Source organism: Myotis nattereri, assembly GCF_964212035.1.
Source record: "Myotis nattereri genome assembly, chromosome: 2".
Lineage (NCBI taxonomy): Eukaryota > Metazoa > Chordata > Mammalia > Chiroptera > Vespertilionidae > Myotis > Myotis nattereri.
Genome location: NC_138076.1, coordinates 189,029,631 through 189,049,868, shown reverse-complemented (window position 1 = coordinate 189,049,868; position 20,238 = coordinate 189,029,631). Strand labels below are relative to the sequence as shown.

The window sequence follows — 20,238 nt, the reverse complement described above, 5'->3', positions numbered from 1 at the left end:
CACGCAGGATGGTCTCTACTTACCTCCTATCCCACCCACGGAGTGGCTCATAGCCTGACACCAAACAGTAGGCACCAAAGGGTGAGGCACCTACTGCTTAGCCTGGGCAGCTGGGTATTGACAAAAGGTTTGCAAAGAGATGCCAGTCTTTTCCTATAACATCATTGCCTTTTATTTATTATGCAGTTGTTGATTTACATGGGGAGTTGGGAACACAAAACAAGCAAAGAGTTTTACATGGTCTGTTTCTGCTGAGTTCAGAACCTTGGGAACACCATTTGACTTCTGGCAAAAAGACAGTTCCACAAAGGTGTGTAAAACCCTTTTGTTCTTGGGCCCAGGGGGATAGGTGCTTATGAGGAAAGTAGAGTTTCAACCCTTATAGAGAAGAAAACTATGTTGTGTGTAGGTCATGTGCAGTGTCCAAGTTCAATATTAAATGACAAATCAGGACAATTTCCTTTGAGCCATGTCTCTTCATGCTGGTGTCACAGTATGTATTCCTCTTAAAGCCTCCACCCAGTGGTATCATAGTGGTACTACAGCGTTTGGGTCTACATGGTATGAATGCATAAGAGAAAATTGCATGGGTAGTGAGAGAATATAGGCAAATTAAAAGAGAGGACAAGGAGAGTAAATGAGATTTTAAGGAACAAAATAGAGGTGTGTGTGTGTGTGTGTGTGTGTGTGTGTGTATGTGTGTGTGTGTGTAGGGCCTGGTGATTTTGTTGTTTAGTGTCCCTGAGGTTTGAGTTGCCCCTCTTCATTCAGCATGAAGTAGATGCTTGTTGGTATGCGGAAGTACTGGGGAAAAATTAGAGTTCCACCTTTTGAGTCTTTTCTTCTGAGTCATGATTTTCACTCTGAAAAATGCCAAGACATGATATTTAGATTTGGAGTCCACCCCTGGAAGTCCTAAATCTACCTGCAGTTTTTGTCTTATGAACTCTTTCTATGGAATTTGTTTCCTATTGATATTGTACACAGAATGGTGAAACACAGAATTCAGCTCTTTTGAATAGGCAAGACCCTTCCCAAAACGCTTTTGCAGTTCTATCTCCACGACTCTCTCCTAAAAAGCATCCAAACTCTGTCTACTGTGTCCTCATATGCCTTTGCTCTTAATCAAATCCAGTGGAGCCCAAAGAGTTTTTATTCAATAGGAATAATAGAGACGTAGAAAGGAAGAACATTCAACTTGCCTTCCCTGTAGCCTCACACTTACCAGCCTTTTCCCTTTTAGGAATCCATCACAAAAGTTTTGCACGCGCTCTATTGAAACTTCTGTCACTTGCAGTGTATCCCACTCCTCATCTAGAGTCCGGTAAATTGCCAAAGCGGGCAGTTCAGATTGCTTTAGTTTGAAAAATGATATCACCTTCCCATTTTCCTTCACACCACTGTCCACCAGAATAAAAAGTATCTGCAGTTGGAGAAGTTTGAAAGAGAAAGATCTATCTGAGGCCCCGAGGAGAAAGAGGTACCTTGTAATGGTAACAGTTTATTCTGATTGAATTTATGGTTTGTGCCACACAATTTAAATATCAATGGACTCAGAATGGCTTTGTTCTTGCTTTGAATTGCTTAAGTATTTTACCCCTTTGACCATATTGATTCAATTTTAAGAACACAGACTTGGAAGATACTTCAGTGATTAACTTTAGTGATTAACTAAGTAGAACCTAATGGTTAAAAGTGGAGAATAAATTTTAAATTTTGCTCCTGGTACTTTTTAGCTGTGTGACTCAGAGCACATTACTCAGCCTCTCTGAGACTCAGTGCTCTCATGGGCAAAGTGGGCTTTTGTTGGGGGACATTAAATGAGAGGATGCATTTAGTATTTCCAGTACAGTTTTTGGCATACAGCAAGTTCTTGACAAATGTTAACTATATTTTTTTATGATAAAATGAAACCCTCTACCAAAAGTAGAAATCTTCTTTATAATATTTTGGTTAGAGGATTGTCTGTATTCAATAACACTGAAAACTTACAGTGTTATAGAAACGACCACCAGAAGTCAGCTTTAATCATCAGACAGTTCTTACCATTGAACAGGTCATGTAGTTCAATATAGTAACCTTGAAGGTGTTGAAGTTTTCCTTTTAAGTGATATTAAATAGAATCGCACAGAGTAGGGAAGAGAAATAAATAAATATTTATTATCCACTAGGCACCAGGTACTGGACATTCATTAAGCACCAAGTACATGAAAGGTGTTCGATATGAGAAATAAGTCCCGAGGTCTAAAAATGTAAGGGATCCTGGCAAGGAGAAAAATATTGTAATACATAGGTGATTTTTATTTTCACTTCTCAATGTAGAAAAAAAACCCAATAGACTTTACCACTAATGGAAGATATAATTATACAGGTCTTAAATAGTACAAAATATAACATCTTTAATTTTAAATCAGAGTAATGTGATTTATTATGTCCCAGTTAATATTTTATCTCTTAACCATACTAGTTTTCCTTATTTATCTCTTTTCCCTAACCCTGTCTTCCTTTTTCTACTGGCCTGGTGCTGAGTTTTCAAAAGGATGTCTCCCAAAGCAGACTTACCTTCCCTTGGAAGAGCTTAGCTGCCTTGTGGTATCTGTGCAAGCTTTCTTCATACTCTGGGGAGGCCTTGTCCATCATCAGGAGAAGATGAATCTGAACCATGCTATTAAATAGGCCAATCACAGTCTGGAAAATTGAAATGCATTATAGTAGAATGAAAGAGAGAAGGAGAAAGCAAAAACCATTAGTGGCCACCCAGGGACTAGGCGAACTACAACATAAATGAGAGCTGTTCATCCATAACACAAATGGTAACTAGTCTCTAAGAGGGCTGTCAGTAAGGTTCACCCTCTGGTTCTCATGCAACTGTGCTGATCCCTTTCCCCTACACTGAGTAAGGCTGAGTGGAGTAACCAAGGGCATATTGCAGAAATGATGGAGTGTGACTTCCAGTGTTGTCATAAAAGACATCATGGTTTCTGCCTTGCTCTCGCTTATATTACTCATTCTGGGGAAAACCAGCCCCAGTGTTGGAGAGATCCACAGGGCAAGGGACTGAGGCCTCCTATTAACAGCCAGCACTGATTTGCCAGTCTTGTGATCGAACCATCTTGGAAGCAGACTCTCCAGCCTCAGTCACACCTTCAGATGATATTGCCTCCCTGATCAATGATTGTAACTGCACAAGACATCCAGATCAAAAGCAGAACAATCCTACCTAGCTGCTCCCTCTCAGTCTAGCCACTACCAGACTGTTGACTCACAGAAACTGTGTCTAATAAATTTTTACTTGTTTAAGCTAACAAGTTTTGGGATAATCTATTATGTATCAATAGACAGCAGATATACCATGTACTATACTAGTCACTTTGACTACATATTAGTAGTGCATTCTTTGAGTGCCTATTATTTGCTGTGCACTGTTTTCAGGTTTCTACGTAACAAGTTATTTAATCCTCTAAGTCCCATTTTCATAAATGAGAAAATTGAAGCAAAAACTCTACCAAAGTCACATAAATGGTGGACTTGGATTAATGCCAAGCCGTCTGACTCCAGGGTCTGTGCTCTTAACCATCAGGATGTACTGCCTCATCCACAGCTGATTACAAAGCCCCAATCTGAACCAGTTCAATCCTCAGTGTGATTGAATCAGTCTACTTTGGGTCAGCAATACAATGAGCTTTTCAGGAGATCAGAGGTGTTGGCCCCTTTTTGCTGACTCACCAGGAAGCTGCCAGTGATGAAGGGGGTGGGATAGCCCTGAGCCAGAGTGAGGAAAGGAGGGGGTGAAACCAGGGCACTGCTTCCCTTCATTTCACTTTCCTGAAATAGTGCTACAGGTGTCTTTATTTTAAATGAATCCCATTCCTTTCCACCTCTTCCTTTAAAATACAGAAAGCATTGCTGTAAAACCAGCATGTACACAGGAAGAGAGAGTATGGGGGTTAATGAACCATTGGGCAGAGTCCCAGGACAGTGGGACGGGGAGCAACTAGGTAGGATTTTTCTGGAAGCTGTACATTGCTCCATAGAGATTCTCTAGCTCTCTTGGCCAACATGTTGACAAAGGAGGCCCAATGAGTTCTTTTCCTCAAATTTCTCCCTATAGTTTAAAACCAGTTCTTAGATTTTTAAATTGGAGAGACTTGGTGTTAAAGAATTGTCTTTTGTTTGATTAGATTCTGCTACTTAAATTTAGAGCATGCATCTATCCTCCTAGAGCATACATAGAGGATGATTCTTGGGAAGAGTCAAGAAATCAAAACTAAGGAGTTAAAAGGTACCGTTGTCTTAGCAGAAAGGATTGGACATATCAGAAGTGATTAGTTTAATTCTAATAGACACAGCCTGGTTTTTCGCCTTGAAGCCAAGGATTGAGTATGTGCATTAAAAGTGCATGGCAGGCCAGACATGTGGCTGTGAGTTTCTGTCCAGTTGCTACTGATGCAAACCTTGCACTGGAAACAGCTAAGAAATAGCTATGTAGTGTGGGCAGGTCTCTAAGTGAGAAAAGTACTGCTTTTGAGAAATGAAGACATTACAATAAAAGTTAAACTTGCTTCTCTAAAGAAATTCTTATTTAATTTCTTCTTGATGTGGATTGCCTTCACTACTAATGTGAAACTTAAAAAAAAGGGTATTATTCTCTAAGATAATAATGATTTTTAACTAAGGCCCCTGCCTTAGTTAGCCTGCAGAACTCCAGGACCCTGAGCCCATAAACTCAGAGACCATAAAATCAAATTTTCTGGTTCCACATGCACTCTTGGAATCTCTGTAGACACATGGTGAGAACGATGAAGGTCGAGAAAAACGCCCTTTTAATTATTGCTGCCAACACACCCTGGGTACATGTGTTTGAAATCTTAGCAAACGTGGAAATGGAGTCACCACGTCACCACTCCATGGAGACAAACATGGTGCGAGAGGGGGGCAGGAATTTAGTCAACAGGAAAAGGGGTGTTTTCCACTGAAGGCTGTGTAGGGCAATGGAAAAAACACAGGAATCAGTCAGACACAGACAGACCAGTCAAGAGAAAAGCAGGGGCAAGTGCAGAAGGCTGTCTCTGAAGCTCAAATTGCTAGGCATATGGCTTTGAGGAAATTACTTCACTTTTCTGAACTCCCATTTCCTGCCCTGTAAAATGGAAATAGACAATGTGAACGAATGCATCATGAATTAAAGTTTCTGCCTTTAGCTATGCCTTTTCTACTTACTATGTGATCTTGAATAAGTCAGTTGGATCTTGAATGTTCTGCTCTATAAAATGGGCATAATAATTCCCTCTCTTCTACCTCAAAAAATCAATGTAAGGATCAAATGAGAATATGGTGGGAAAGGGCATTGTAAATTCTAAAAATCATGACATGCACATATAATACTGTGATTAGAGAATGCACAGCAATTCTAAGCTGATGTAGATCACTAGAAATTAATACTCCATCACTCCATGATCTCTGTAGGGGAAAATAAAAGTCAGGTCATATAAAGTAATTCTATAAGCTGTAGAGTGTTAGAAGGCCAGAAGATTATCAGGACAGGTTGACCAACACCTCTACCCAGGCTACATACAGCATGCAACACTACGAGAAAACAAACCTAGAAAGAAAGCTGAGCCACCATGAGGATCTATGTACCCTCAAACCCATGAGCTTCTGGGTTGATGCAGGTGGTGCCAGAACTGGAACTGTTAATTACTGGCCCACCAGGAGGTAGGCACAAAAAAAGGGAAGAAATGCATAAAAACGTTTATAGAAATTTTATATAACTGTGGCACCCAAATATGTGACCAATAGGCTTTATTTTAAAAGTGTTTTGCTGCCCTGACCGGTTTGGCTCAGTGGATAGAGTATCGGCCTGCGGACTCAAGGGTCCCAGGTTCGATTCCGGTCAAGGGCGTGTACTTTGGTTGCGTAGTACATACCCAGTGGGGAGTGTGCAGGAGGCAACTGATCGATGTTTCTCTCTCATCGATGTTTCCAACTCTCTATCCCTCTCCCTTCCTCTCTGTAAAAAATCAATAAAATATATATATTTTTAAAAAAGGTTTTTGCCTATTAATTTATTTTATTACATTTTATGAAAGTATTGGCTCCTGATGCGGTAGGGGAAAAAATAGACCTTCAACACAGATTGCAATCTTGTTTGGGGAGTGTGGTCTAGATAGAGTGTTGCTGGGATCAGAGTTGCCTTCGTGGAACATTCTCAGGCAGCAAAACTCAGAGGTTTTGAATCAGTCACCTTAACTTTGCACTGTGGCTTTCTTCCTTCTTAATCATGTGAAAGGGCATTTAACTTTTCTGCTTCTTTCTTTCTTGAAAAGGGTCAAGTCTCTCAACCTGAAAGGTGTAGTAAGGATGACAACATAAACAATTAGGTGTTCAACTGATTGCAGCTATTATTGGTCAAAGGATCAGAAACCTGAAAGAAAAGATCTCTGCTATGAAGACAAGTCACCCCCCTCTCTACCTCCCCTCCACCACCCCCCCCCCCCCCACACACACACACAGGGACTTTAGGACTATTGTTTACCGCAGGATTGTACTCTGTCACAAAGCGGAGACTGTTGATCTCAATAAAACGGCTTAATCTGGTGTCATCAATGTTTTCAATGTCTTCACTCTCTAAATTCAGTTGTTCATTATCCACCTGCATAACACAGAAATAACAATTGTCACTGTTCTCTTTATTTGTTCATTGACAAATGTTTCTGGAATATCTACCACGTGACAGGCACTGACTACAGCTCCAAAACCAGAAAGGTAAATAGGAAATGTTCCCTGCCCTGAAGAACACCCTGTCCTGTGGGATACAAAGTGAACAGACATGTCCCACAGGAGGTAGCAAGTGTCATCACAGGGGAATCACAGGCCCATGTGTCATCTGAGGAAGAGCAGAAATGCTTTCAGGAAGAGGTAGCTCCATTGGAAGGCATCCATAAAAGTGACATATAGAATATCTTATCATTCAGTTCAAAATGTTAACATTACTGTTCTTATTTCTTCTCTAAACTTCTGTTTATTTAGAAGTATATTTTATAATTTGAAAGTAAGATTTTCTGGTTATTTACTTGTTATTAATTTCCAGCTTAAGTTTTACATTTTATATCTTTTGTCAACTTCTCTATATATTATATATGTGCTTAAAATTGTGTATATTCTACAGTTTTTGGGTGTACTATTCTGTATATGCACCTGTGGTCACATGGTTAATTGTATAGTTCAAGTTATCTCTATTCTTATTGATTTTTTAAAACCAGTTTATTCTATTAGAGAGAAATGTTAAAATCTTCCACTATGATTATAGATTTAACCATTTTTCTTACAATTCTGCCAGTTATTCTGTATGTATATTCTCAGGTGATGCATTAGATTAATGCAAATTTAGAATTCTTAAAATTTCTGGGTAAGTTGAAACTTTATCATTATGAAGGTCATTCTTTATCTCTAAGGATGCTTGTCTCAATGGCTACTTTGTCTAATATTAATATACTTATTCCAGCTTTCTTTTGGAAATGTTTGCATGGTATATTTCTATCTTCTTTATATTTTACTTATATTACTATGTCATTATGTTTAAAAATAATGTATCCCTTATAAAAAGCACAGTTATATTTTAAAATCCAGTCTATATTTAATTGGATTCTTTTTGTAATGTAATTGCTATATTTAATTAAATATTCACTTCCCATTGGCTCTCCCAGTTCCAAATTCATTTGATTCATTTCTTGCCTATTTTGAACTGGTTGAGTGCTTTGTATTATTCCTTCTTTCCCTTTATGGGTTTGGAAATTGCACAGGCTTTAATTATTCTTTTAGGGATTACCAGCTTGCATTCTACAATATGCATTCTTTACTTACCTGAACCTAATATTAATTGGAAATTTTACCCTCTTCTTGGGCAATGTACAGTAGAACATTTTAGCACAGTTTGTCTCTTTCCAACTCCACTCCAGTTGTGTTTTAATTCTAAATCTCACAAGACATTATTATCATCCTATATAATAAAAGGGTAATATGCAAATCAACCGGTCACTATGACATGCAGTGACCACAAGGGGGCAGACGCTCAATGCAGGACCACAAGCTGGGCTGATGGCTGGTGAGCGCAGCAGCATCCACAGCAGCACTAAGGAAGTCTGACTGCAGCTTAGGCCCACTCCTGGGGGGCTGGCCTAAGCCACAGTCAAATATCCCCCAAGGGCTTCCAGGCTGCTAAAGGGCACAGGTGGGCTGAGGGGGCCGCCCCCCCCCCCATCCCCCAGTGCACGAATATTGTGCACCAGGTCTCTAGTTGTTATATAGTCAACATACATTTACATTCATGCATATTTTTACATATTGTTTCTTTTCATTTCTTCCTGCATTTTTGAGCTTTGCTTCTATTTGGAATTTTTTCTCTTAACCTAGAACACATTTTGATATTTCCTTTAGCATGAAACAGTTCTGTTGGTTGACATAGTCTCTCAGTTTTGGTTGTTTCAAATATCTTTAATTAACCTTTGTTTTTGAAGGCTATTTTAGCTGGGTGTAGAATTCTAAGTTGACAATTTTCCTTCAGTTTTTTGCAAGATATAGTTCTTTATATTCTGCGTCCTGCTCTTTCTTTTGAGAAGTCATCTGTGAACCTTAATATTACTTCTTTGAGATTACTTTGAGGACAATTTCTTTTCTCTGATTTAAGATCTTTCTTTTTTTCTTTGAGAGTCAGCCATTTTATGATATGGCTAAGAGAAGATTAGCCATACCATATATAATATATGTATGTCTGCAAGTGTATGTATATTTTTATATTTATATTTGATAATCTTAATCTAATTTCAGGAATTGAGGTAACTTGAATCTGTGCTGCACCCCCTGGTTCATTGTTATCTTTAGGGTATTGTTCTTTAGCATCTAAGTGGAGCAAAGGGTATTTTACTAGATCTACCTCCTACTTCTTCTTCTGAGCTCTGGACTTCAGCATTTACTTTTAGGGCTCTTTGAGGGTCTCAAAAATGCTAGTAAAGCTCTAAGTCTCTCGGCTGCTTCTTCTAGAACTTGCAAAAGCCTCCCAGATGAAAAGCACCCCAAATATATGATTTACCTCTTGAGTTTCCAGCGGTTCTCAACCTGTGGGTCACGAACAATGAAAATACATCCCGCATATCAGATATTTACATTACGATTCATAACAGTAGCAAAATTACAGTTATGAAGTAGCAACAAAAATAATTTTATGGTTGGGGGTCACCACAACATGAGGAACTGTATTAAAGGGTCACGGTATTAGGAAGGTTGAGAACCACTGCTTCTTGATAATTCTTTAAAGCCCTTATTTTCTGGCCCAGCTTTTTAAAAAATTGCCTTTGGTGGAAGAGATTGTCTACTTACTGGATCTATTATCCCAGATTTGGTGGAGGGATTGTCTAGTTACCTGATCTAGTATCCTAGATTTACATTTTTGAACTACCTTTCCACCATACTCAGATATATTAAAAGATGGAGCTTTCTATGGTCAATCATTGTTCCCAGATTTTCTCATTCATCTCCCCCAGTCTATTCATGCACATAAAAACACAAGGTAATGCTTTCATCACCCATAGCAACTATGTCTACAAATAAAAATAATCAGGGCTAGGTCCTGAACAATTCTGTTTCCTAAAACAATTTGGGCCACTTTTGAGATCTTTGGGCTCTCAGCCCTTGGAATCTCTTTTATCTCTTTCCCTTACATCTATTATCTTATGTAGGTTCTACCCAATCAGATCTTGCCAAGGATCAGAATCATTCATTACCTCAAATTATGTTCTCCCAATCTATCCAGCAAAGCCAAAGGTAAGTATTATTTTAGTTTATAAATGAGGGAATTCAAGCAAAGGTAAATTAAAGTCACTGAGCAGTAGAGGCCAAGTTTGTTCTTTATTGTCATCCCTATGATGACTCTATTGTTTGTTTTTTAACTTCTTTTGTTCAAGCTGGCTTCCCATTGAGTTAGTTAAAAGCAATATGGACCTCCAAAAAGCTCAATGCACTCTTTATGATCAATTTTATGAATTCTTGGAATATCTGGTCATTCTTTTATAATCTGTTTGCAAATTATTTGTTGAACGTCTTGTATATGTTAGGCACTGAGGCACAGACATGCTGACATTCACTCAAATAGCAATTTAATCACTTAATTCATGAAGGGTGTAAGAGATCTTTCCTTCCTACCTTTGCAACGGTTTTTTTTTTCCAGTTTCTTCGTATTTTATTTATTTTTTATTCTATTTATTTAAACTAAAAAGGTCCAAAACCAGTTTAAACAGTTTTTTAATCACTTTAATTTACTGATTTTGGGAGGGGACTGTTTTCACAACTTCAGTTTATCAACTGAATGCTGAGGTGCAGAAAAAAAATCATCAAAACCACAGGATATTTTAATTGCTTTAAAATCCATAAAGTTCTGAGTAGAAAGCTCGGGGCAGAAATATACAAGCAAGAGAAAAAGTCTTCTTAGGTGGAGTCCTTGCCCACCCTACTACCATTCCCATCCCCAAGTCAGTAAGAGTGAGGAGAGAAATAAAATGAGCTCATTGATCTTTGCTGCTTAAGGCTGGGTTTGCCAGCAGGCATGTCTTTCCTACTTACGTTTTTGCTAATTACAAACATCAAACTCATCATCATTATTATAATCAGGGCCTTTTTACTACTTAATATGTCTAAATACTTCCTGATTATTTTTCTAGGAACTTGGAGATCTGGTGCCTGCACTTCAGCTGACACGGCTGTGCTCTGGGCCAGGAGCCCCTCCCTCCAGCACTCTCTTCCAGGCAGTCCCTCGCATTTCCCAGAACAGGGAAAACAGGAAGCGTCACTTACATTAGGAATTTCTGGACTTCAGGAGCGCAGTATATTGGAGGTAGAAGATATTAAATGATAACATTCTCTAAGAAGCCCAGAGCTTTACTAAAAACCACCCTCCTGAAGTCTATCCAGTTTGTAGCACTCCTTTTACGGAAACATGCCTGATTATTTCATTATTTCTTAAACTAATAAACTCTGGAGCATTCATGTGTAGGGGTCTTGGAAAGAACATTTGAACAGGAAATCTCCCTTCTGTAAAGGAAATTATTTGCATAATGTTCTGGAAAGAAAAATCTGACTCTGGAACTAAGAGTTGAGAAAAAAAAACAAAAACCCTTTTATGTATTTTTCCAGTTTTTGGAAAGAATTTTACTGGAGATATCATATTATTTTTTTCTCTCCAAGTAAAGAGACACCAGAAGAAAAATAGAAACAGTAAACCAGAAGGATTACCACCTTAAAATATAATTTTGAGTTTTCCCTAAGAGTATTTGAAATGAATTATTTTATGTTTTAGATACTGCTTATACTAGTATCATACCAATAGATTTAATCATTCCTTTTCTGTTGATTAGTATTTCAGCAATATTCCCTTCACTTGCCGTGCATTTCTCTAGTTAACAACCCAGTTTTTCATAAAATGTACTAAAGTCATCTTAGTTTTTACACCACAGTTACAATATTAAATATCTTGCATCGCACTGAGAAGTCACTTGTTAAACAAATGCCCTCATGTCTCGGTTTCTTTTTATAAGCTGCTTAGCTTACATTATGTTGAATACATATATTCTTTGGAAAAACATTTAATCATTTGGCATATATTACTTCTTGCATTCATTATCACTTTATTTTTATGTAGTCCTCCTTCTGATTATTTGGCAAGGTGCATTTCTTATCATAAGTATCCAACAAATAACTGTAAAGGGAATAACAGAATGCCTCTACTGTGTTTCCATTACTATCCCAGTGGAGCAAAGTTAGGCTAATATGTTTTTTAAAAATAGAAGTGATTGAGAAAACCCAAAGCAGATTAAATGTTCAAATAATATCTGAAATTCCGTCTTAGTACCAAGACTATGTCTCTGTGAGGACAACAATAAGTTCTGCTGGAGTGAAGGGGAAAATAAGACATTTGGGGGGCTAGCTATCTGAATCTGTGCCGGTAACCTGCCTTCTGACATACACCCATGCTTGCCGATAGACGTACACTCTTGCTTGCCGATAAACTCCATTCTTATCAAACTCTATTCTTATCTGTGATGCCTGTCCTGCCCTGCAGAACCTGTTTCCCAGAATACTCCCATTGTACAGAGACCATACACCATGAACCATATACAATCCCCAAAGGGGCCGGTGCCAGTGCTGGCAAGCCTCTGGTTGTGATCTCACTTCCCCATTCCCAACTCATGGGGAAGCCTGATCCATATTTTGGGGACAAAGGAACTAAGAGTATAAAGGGAAAGCTTCGTCCCTATTCATCACTCAGGATTTGGAGACTGACTCCCCTGAGTCATGGCACTAGTGCAATCTGCAATAAAGGCAACTTTTCTGAATATTCTCTGAGTGTCCGGCAGATTAATCCTCCTGTGCTGCCTGGCAGCTTACCTGTGTGGAGGCCCTGCAGTCACACTCACACAAGGCAAGCTGCCATACATCACCCACAGGACTTGTTATTGTCCCATTTTACATAATTTTTTTCCTGATGATATTTATCTAATCAGCTTGCATTATTTCTGGAAAGTGATGCATTCCATGAATATAGATAGCATTTGCTGGTCTCTCATTTTTATGCACCAATATTTCAAGCGTCTGGTAATGTGAACCATTATAGTCCTATCATGTCTTCATTTATTACTGTTTTAATTTACCTCTACATATGTTCTTGCAGTTGAAAATAATATATGTCTAAATTCTGAAATTTTATTGACAAAATATGTAATGTCTAGATTAAATCTTGAGAAATAACCCTGGGGTTTGATAAGTAGTGCCAATGGGATAGAGAAATGTTTTAGGAGAAAGTGGTTACAAAAACAGGCTTTTGAATGAGGTGAATCTAGGAGTAAAAACAAACCATGTTTGCCCTAGCCGGTTTTGCTCAGTGGATAGAGCGTCGCCCTGCTGGCTTCAATTTCCATCGAGGGCACATGTCCAGGTTGTGGCTCAATCTGCAGTGGGGGCAGTACAAGAGGCAGCTGATCAATGATTCTCTCTAGTCATTGATGTTTCAATCTCTCTCTCTTTCACCCTTCTTCTCTGAAATCAACAAAAATAAGCAAAAAAAGCAAAGATTTTTTTTTCAGGAATAAGTGATTTAGAAAGTCGCCGTAGTATGGTACAGAAGGTGTGCTTTGATGACAGCAACACAGAGTATGAATCAGATATCTGTCGTGTTATAGTTGTGAGACTTTGGACAACTGAATCAACCTCATGGAACTTTAGTTTCCTTATTGATAATGCAAGGATAACAGTAATTACTTCATTTAATTTTTGTGAGAATTAAATGGTAGAACAACGGAAAACATCTCGCATAGTGCCTATCGTAAATTAGGCACTGAAACAAACAAACAAACAACAAAATGCAAATCTAAGATAAAAGTAGGTACCAGAAAATTTGCAGCATTTCATGTTTCCCAATGTAAAGTAGATTAATTTTGGTTGACTCCCCCCCCCCCCTCTCTGGTATCTCAAACTCCTGAATAATAATTCTACTAAAATATGGACTCAACTTTGAAAGAATAAACTGAGGAAAAAAAAATGTTTATCTAAAAGCTGGCATGGCACAAGTTGAACCTCTCCCAGACCCGCAAATGGAGCAGGGTAAGGACCAGTGTGTTTGCTTTTGGTATGGCACAAAGTAATCCTGTTCCCAGAGGTCTCAAGAGTTCATTCCGAGCAGGTCTGTCACTAGTGATAAACAAAAAACATGCTAAATAAGAGGGAACAGCTCTGGGAAGTCATCATCAGGACTGTATAAGGAATGAATTGTAAGCAGTTAATGCACCCATTCGAGGCTGTAAAGCATGTAGAGACGTGGGAAGTAACAGCACTTGTTTTTCTTCCTCACGTGTGCATCTTGGTAGCACTGACTTTAAAATCAGGCCTTCGTAAGATCTAAAAACAGCAAACCGGCAAGGAAGTACTTTATGAAGCTGTCTTTGATTAGAATTTTCCAATTGAAGGGTTACTATGAACGGTTCAACAAGAACATGAAAGGCATTAACCTAACCTTCCATCTCTTTCTTACCAAAGCTTTTCACAAAGGAGCTTGGTTTAATCCTTTTTTCATGATGGTGAAAATGCAAACCTACAACTGCTGTCCAGGTGGGGAGAGGGCTGCTGAAGGTATTCATGCACCCAGAGACATACTTTGGGAGGTGAGTTCGTTCCTCAAACTCTTTGTGTCTTCTGGATACCAGAAGTCGTGGTTTCTGCCCTTGAGTAATGGGGGAAAAGATGAGACAGACACAGAAATATATGACCGGCATTACAAAGCGGTAAATGAAAATAGAGATATGCAAACAGGGAGGGATAGTTAGGCCAATTTGGGGATTCCAGGGAGGCTTTCTGAAGGATAAGATGCCTGACTGATTCACTGGAATGTGAAAAAGAGTTAGCTGGGTAAGGCTAAGTGAAAGGGGGTATTTGGGGCAGTAGCCTCCTAGGCAGAGGAATAGCCATGTGAAACAGTGAACTTGGATCATTATACTATGTACTAGTGGCCCAGGGCATGAAATTCATGCACATTAAAAGGGAATTCATTAGAGAAAATATTTTGATATTGCTATTTGCCCTTTCTCTATAATAGAAGTGTCAGAGATGAAAGAAAATTGATAAAATGTATATGAAAACCTTCCTCCTGTCAGAGTCTGGGGCATGCCACAGGACCCAGAGTCAAGTCCCTGTCCACCCGCGTGCACCTTGAAATCGCGTGAGGCCCAGACCTGGCTGGCCCCACCCCTGTCAAGTCCAGCTGGGTGGGGGGGAGGGGCGCAGCTGCAGGTCCCCCAGCCTGGTGCTGGCCAGGGGGTGCAGGCTCAGGTCCCCCATCAAGCCACACCGAGTGTGGGGGCGCTCAGCCTCAGGTCCCCTGTTAAGCCCTGCCAGTTGGGGGGCACAGCCTCAGGTCCCCTGGTCTAGTGCTGGGGTTGGGGGGGTGGGGCCTCAGGTCCCCTGCCCCTGCCCAGCAACACGCAACCTCAGGTCCCTGCTGATCGCTCATTATGGGAGCCCCACCTCCTCTGTGGGCACAGCCATCTTGTGATGGGGTGATGGAGTGAGGGTCAATTTGCATATTATCTCTTTATTATATAAGATAGTTGGGTGTTGAGAGGGTACAGCCCAAGGTAGGAATGTGCTAGAAAAGGGAATAGAGAAGCAGCTAGTGGCCATATCATAAAAGATGAGATGTTTAAATGTCTTGATTTTTACCTTGTAAGAAGTGGGAAATATTAAAAAGTTTTAAAGAAAGGAGTGTCATGGTCAAGTTTCCATTTTAAATTCATCATGGTGATACCAATCTAGAAATTACTTATGAAGTACTAAAAGGGAGATCAATTAAGAAGCTATGGAATTGTCTGTGCCAAAGATGCTGAAAATCTAAAAAAGAAGAAAGAAGTGGAAATAGGGAAAAAGAATATAGGTTCAGTAAGAGAGGAGACCCAATTTGAAAAAAATTAGAGATCAAATGAACATAGCCATTCAATAAAAAAGTTTTAGAGGGAAGACCATGATTCAGCAGGTGCATATGATAAAGTCAGTTTTGAACACATTGAGACTGTACTGCTTATGAGGGACTTCTACCAGCAAGCATTTGAATTACAATGGAGGTCCAGGCTGGAGATAAAACATTCCAAATCCTCAGCAAACACTTAATAGTCTAACATGAGAAAGAATTATATTACCTAAGGATTGCACATTCATTCACACACGTATTTATTTACTTAATGAACACTTAATGAGCACCTGATACACGGCAGGCACTCTTTCAGGCTCTGGTTGAAGTAGTGTCCCACAAAGCTTGGATTCCATAACCTAGATTGGGAAGAGCATTGTGTCAGGCAGTGGTATGGATGCAGGAAGAGAAGGCGTTACGGAGACTAAGGAAAGAAGAGGAGGACCGGGAGAAGCAGGATCCTAGAAGTTAAGGAAAGAGAGATTCAAGAGAAAAGTGGTCAACATGTCACACTGGCACAGATGTTCAGGACAATAAGACCTAAAAAGTGTTCATTGGATTTGGAAATATGGAAACGTGCTGACGGAAGCAGTTTTAATGGAGTGCGGGGTATAAACTAGACACCAGTGTATTTAAGAGCTTAAAGAAAGTTGGAGATAGTGAATATAAACTGCATGTAAGGAAAGGTTTGGATGAGAAGCAAAAGAAATAGATAGGATGGAGGTGAGAAGGGGAAGGACATCTTGAAACTATCTTTTGCCCAATTCCTCATTTCCAGTGGGCTCTGGTCATCTTTACTTTGATACTCTGCCAGTAATACAAACTCAACAACTAACCACAGCATCAGAAACCCCTATTTCTGAATAGGCCCCCACTATTCCTAGGTACCTTAACGTTAAGCTTGGCCTCCTTTGCCTTCCATCATTTTGACATCTCATCCTTGCAAGCCCTGCCTTTTCTTCACTTTCTAATGTGATTTCTCGACTACAGACCCTTCGTACCTGATCTGTTTTGCCAGCCTCACAAAATTTCTCTCCACTCTTATCCTTTTGCCTGGCACTCCATCCTACCCACATACCAACATAACATTGCTGAAATGCATTCCTGTTAATGTTACTCCCCTGATCGAACGGCCTTGGTGCCTTTTCTGTGCCAACCAAATGAACTGGAAACACGTCAAGCTAGTATTCAAATTCCTCCACAATATGATTCTAGTCAAGCTTCTCTGTCTTATATTCATTTCCCCAAAACATGTACCCTGAGTTCCAGTCAAATTGGCCTGATCATTGTTTTCTAAGTTACATTTTTGTTCCCACTTTAGCCATGAATTCTCTTCCACCTTGTCCAAATTTTACCTATGCGTTAAATCCCCATTAAGTTTTCTTTTTTATAATTTTTTGATCAGAATATCTATACTGCTTTTATCCTTTGAACCCTTATAATATTTTATCTATATGATGCTCTTTGTATTATAGATACTTGTGTATTATGTTTACAATCTCTACTATATTTTAAGTTCTATGAGAGAAGAGAATACAGTTAATGTGCTTTCATTGTTAATATCTTGCATAAGACATGCAGTAGTCATTTAATATATTTTTACAAATGTAAGTTAACTCCCCAAAATATAAAAGTATACATTTTAGAGCTCAAAATGATCTTAGGGGTGACATGATTGAACCGTTTTACCTTATAGAAATGAAAGAATTTGGGCTAAGAAATGTTAAGTGATCTGCCTGAGTCACATGACTGGTCAGCAACAACTCTCACCTCCTGACTCTCAGTCCAGACCTCTTTCCATTTCACGACAGCATCTGTTGGGGAAGCTTGAGTTGAGCCATCATCCTTGTCACCATTGTCCCTGACATTATCATTAGTGTTAAAGACATAGACATCTTTCTAGTCTCACAAGTTCGTGAGTTCACAACCTAGGGTACTAGTTAGTAAAAACCGGGAGAAGGCTTGAGCTGCCCACCCAACTTACCAGACGAAAGAGAGCAATGGTGTTCTCAGTGATGTTGTAGTGAGCCAGAACCTCAGAATCAGTGCTGATTCCAAATGATACGTCTTGGAATTTTTGCACCACACCATGGAATACGGGCACTGCTGGTATTTCTAAATCCTAAAAGCAAGGAGAAATGACAGAGGTCATTTTGGAGGAGAGAGACATGGAAACAGAACATGGAATTGAAATGTGCTCATCGAACTAGAAATCAGAGACTTGACTTAGAGTCTGAGCTGTGTGGGTTAATTGATAGCTACAAAATTGTGGCTAAGCCAGGGACTCCTGCCTGGTCTTACCATAGAACTTGCAGTTTATTAGGAGCTGAGAGGGGCCTCAAAATCACAGGGCCCTGCACAAGTGGACGGCATTGTCACTGATACACCTGAGAAGGCAAAAGTTTTAGGAACAATTGGTGGAAGCAAAAAGAAATGCAAAAATAAGAAAGTGTTATGAGCCCTAACCAGTTTGGCCCAGTGGATAGAGCATCGGCCTGCGGACTGAAGGGTCCCAGGTTCAATTCCAGTCAAGGGCATGTACCTTGGTTGCAGGCACATCCCCAGTAGGGAATGTGCAGGAGGCAGCTGATCGATGTTTCTAACTCTCTATCCCTCTCCTTTCCTCTGTAAAAAAATCAATAAAATATATTTTTTTTTAAAAAAGAAAGTGTTATGAAAAGGGCCAAAAATAAAAAATAAATATAGAAGCTTAAAATTTTGTTAACAAAGGTCAGTGCAGGGTGTGAAAGAATAGTCCTCCTTCTACTGTGTGCAAGCCGGAGGTATTGCCCATGAAAGATACTGTTTATGCGTTGCTCCAACCCAGGATCCCAGGCCTGCAGGAGGGGGCAGGGAAGCCACTTGAGTCGAGTCCAGTCTTACTATAGCAAGCTGACACCATTTTCCCTGCTGACACAGGAACGTTGTCCACAACAGCTCCAAGTAATAAACAGTGAACATATTCTTCCCTGACATCTCTCTGGTCTGCCGGAGATGTGCAAAGAGAAAAGAAAATGGCTAGCCTTGCATCCGGGGTCAAGCAGAGGGGGCTGGCACCCTCCTCGTCTGAAAGGATGTGTGGAGTTCATTGAGACTGTGAACAATTGTTAATCTAGACTTCCCCTTAAAATGCAATTGCTCACAGATCAAATGACGGCACCTGGTGGCTGTCTAAGTTATTGCACACTCCTCCAGTTCCACTTTTTTGCCCCTCCCTGCCTTCCCCAGGGTGGCTGCTTTTGCCTACAGCTCAGAGCTCTCATCACTGAAAAATGTGCTCCCTTCTTATCATCGCCCCACGCCCCACTCACTCCCATACATCTCCTCACAGCTATTTCCAGCTGTGCACACAGAATCCACAGGGTGATGATGAGTTGGAATTAATGAGTGGAAACTGACAACAAGGTCTGCAATGAGAGAGCAGGGGACTTGATCAGCTGTGAGAATCACCAGATGTTACCTCCAGAGAAAGATAAAAATACTGGAACGATGGTCTCTCATTTAGGGCTGCTTTCATTAGCCAGGCAGCCAATCTGAAAGACCGAGGCTAACACCTTCGATGTATAACATGCCATCCTTCTTCAGCATTTCAGAGCAAACAAAGATACAGAAGAAGGAGGGAGGGACTACCTGTTTGGTAAGGAGTTAGACGAAAGTCACTATTGACTCGTGCATTGCCTGGATGGTAGAAGTTGGGTTTACTCTGCCCCTGACTCAGCAATCAGATACTGACTTAGGTTTCAAAGCACCCATGGATGAGGAGACCCGGAGCCTCCTTCGCAATCTCAGAACGTTTGAGAAAGACATAATTCAGAGACTGGACATGCCTAAAAATGGAGAGTTCTTGAATGAAAATGCTGAAAGCAAGCTCTGAGCCCCATTGGCTTCTAAGGTAGTGCCACCTGGCCAGCCGGTGGCAGTCATGGCTCCTTTGAGGCCCAGCATTCCTGCTTCTTGGGGGGCGTAACAAGCAGGGTATCTGACAAACCTGGAAGAAGCCTATGACAGCCACCTCCGCAGCAGCAATGAATTCCATGGCAGCTGGGACACCCGTGAGCCGCACAGGTTCCTGGGGAGCACTGGAGCCATCTAGACACACACAGAGGGAAGCAGAAGGTGTTAGGGTGATGGCCCCCTAAGAGAAGCAGCATCTCTAAATAATAGGGGCATCTACCCTGTTTCTCTCCACACTCAGGCAAGGAGCGCTAGGGGTGCAATGCTTATTGCAAAGCTTCATTTTTTTAGCCAGCATATGGAGGGTGACCCCCTCTGTGGCCACTCTCTGAAGGATAATGCCAGACTCCTCTCTTCTCCACCAGGCAACACAGCCATTTCCTGGGGGAATATTCTAGGTTTAGAGGAAAAGTACTCAGAGTACGGCCCTGTTCCCTTTCCTTCTCCTAACGACACGTTCGCCCTCTGGTCACCCAAGTGCCGTTTGCTTTTCTTTGTTTACCTGAGGATTCTTGAATTTCTGCAGCAACATCTGGGGACAGCTTGCACGTGAAGAGAAATAACAGAAACAGGCATCTGGGTGGTGTCGCTTCCATTCTTCTTCTTCTGCTCCTGATCCAACCCCTGGACTTTGTGTTTTGGGACACGGACTCAGGGCAGCCTACTCTGTACTTCATGGGCTGTGGTGTTCTTAGAGCTTTGGGAACCTTGCAGCTGGCTCTAGGGGGACCTTCAACTTCTGAGATAACAGACCGAGGTTAGTGACAGGGCCTCCGCACAAA

General features: G+C 40.4%; 1 protein-coding gene across 1 annotated transcript; it reads right to left on the bottom strand.

Annotated features, from left to right (window-relative positions):
• Positions 1-815: 815 nt before the first annotated feature.
• On the bottom strand, positions 816-20,133 carry ERP27 (endoplasmic reticulum protein 27; the record flags this gene model as incomplete). Its single annotated transcript, XM_081083856.1, has 7 exons — positions 816-863; positions 1,226-1,423; positions 2,563-2,688; positions 6,536-6,652; positions 17,487-17,624; positions 19,491-19,591; positions 19,959-20,133. 7 exons carry the CDS (start codon positions 20,131-20,133, stop codon positions 816-818), a joined length of 903 nt encoding a protein of 300 aa, XP_080939982.1.
• Positions 20,134-20,238: the final 105 nt, after the last annotated feature.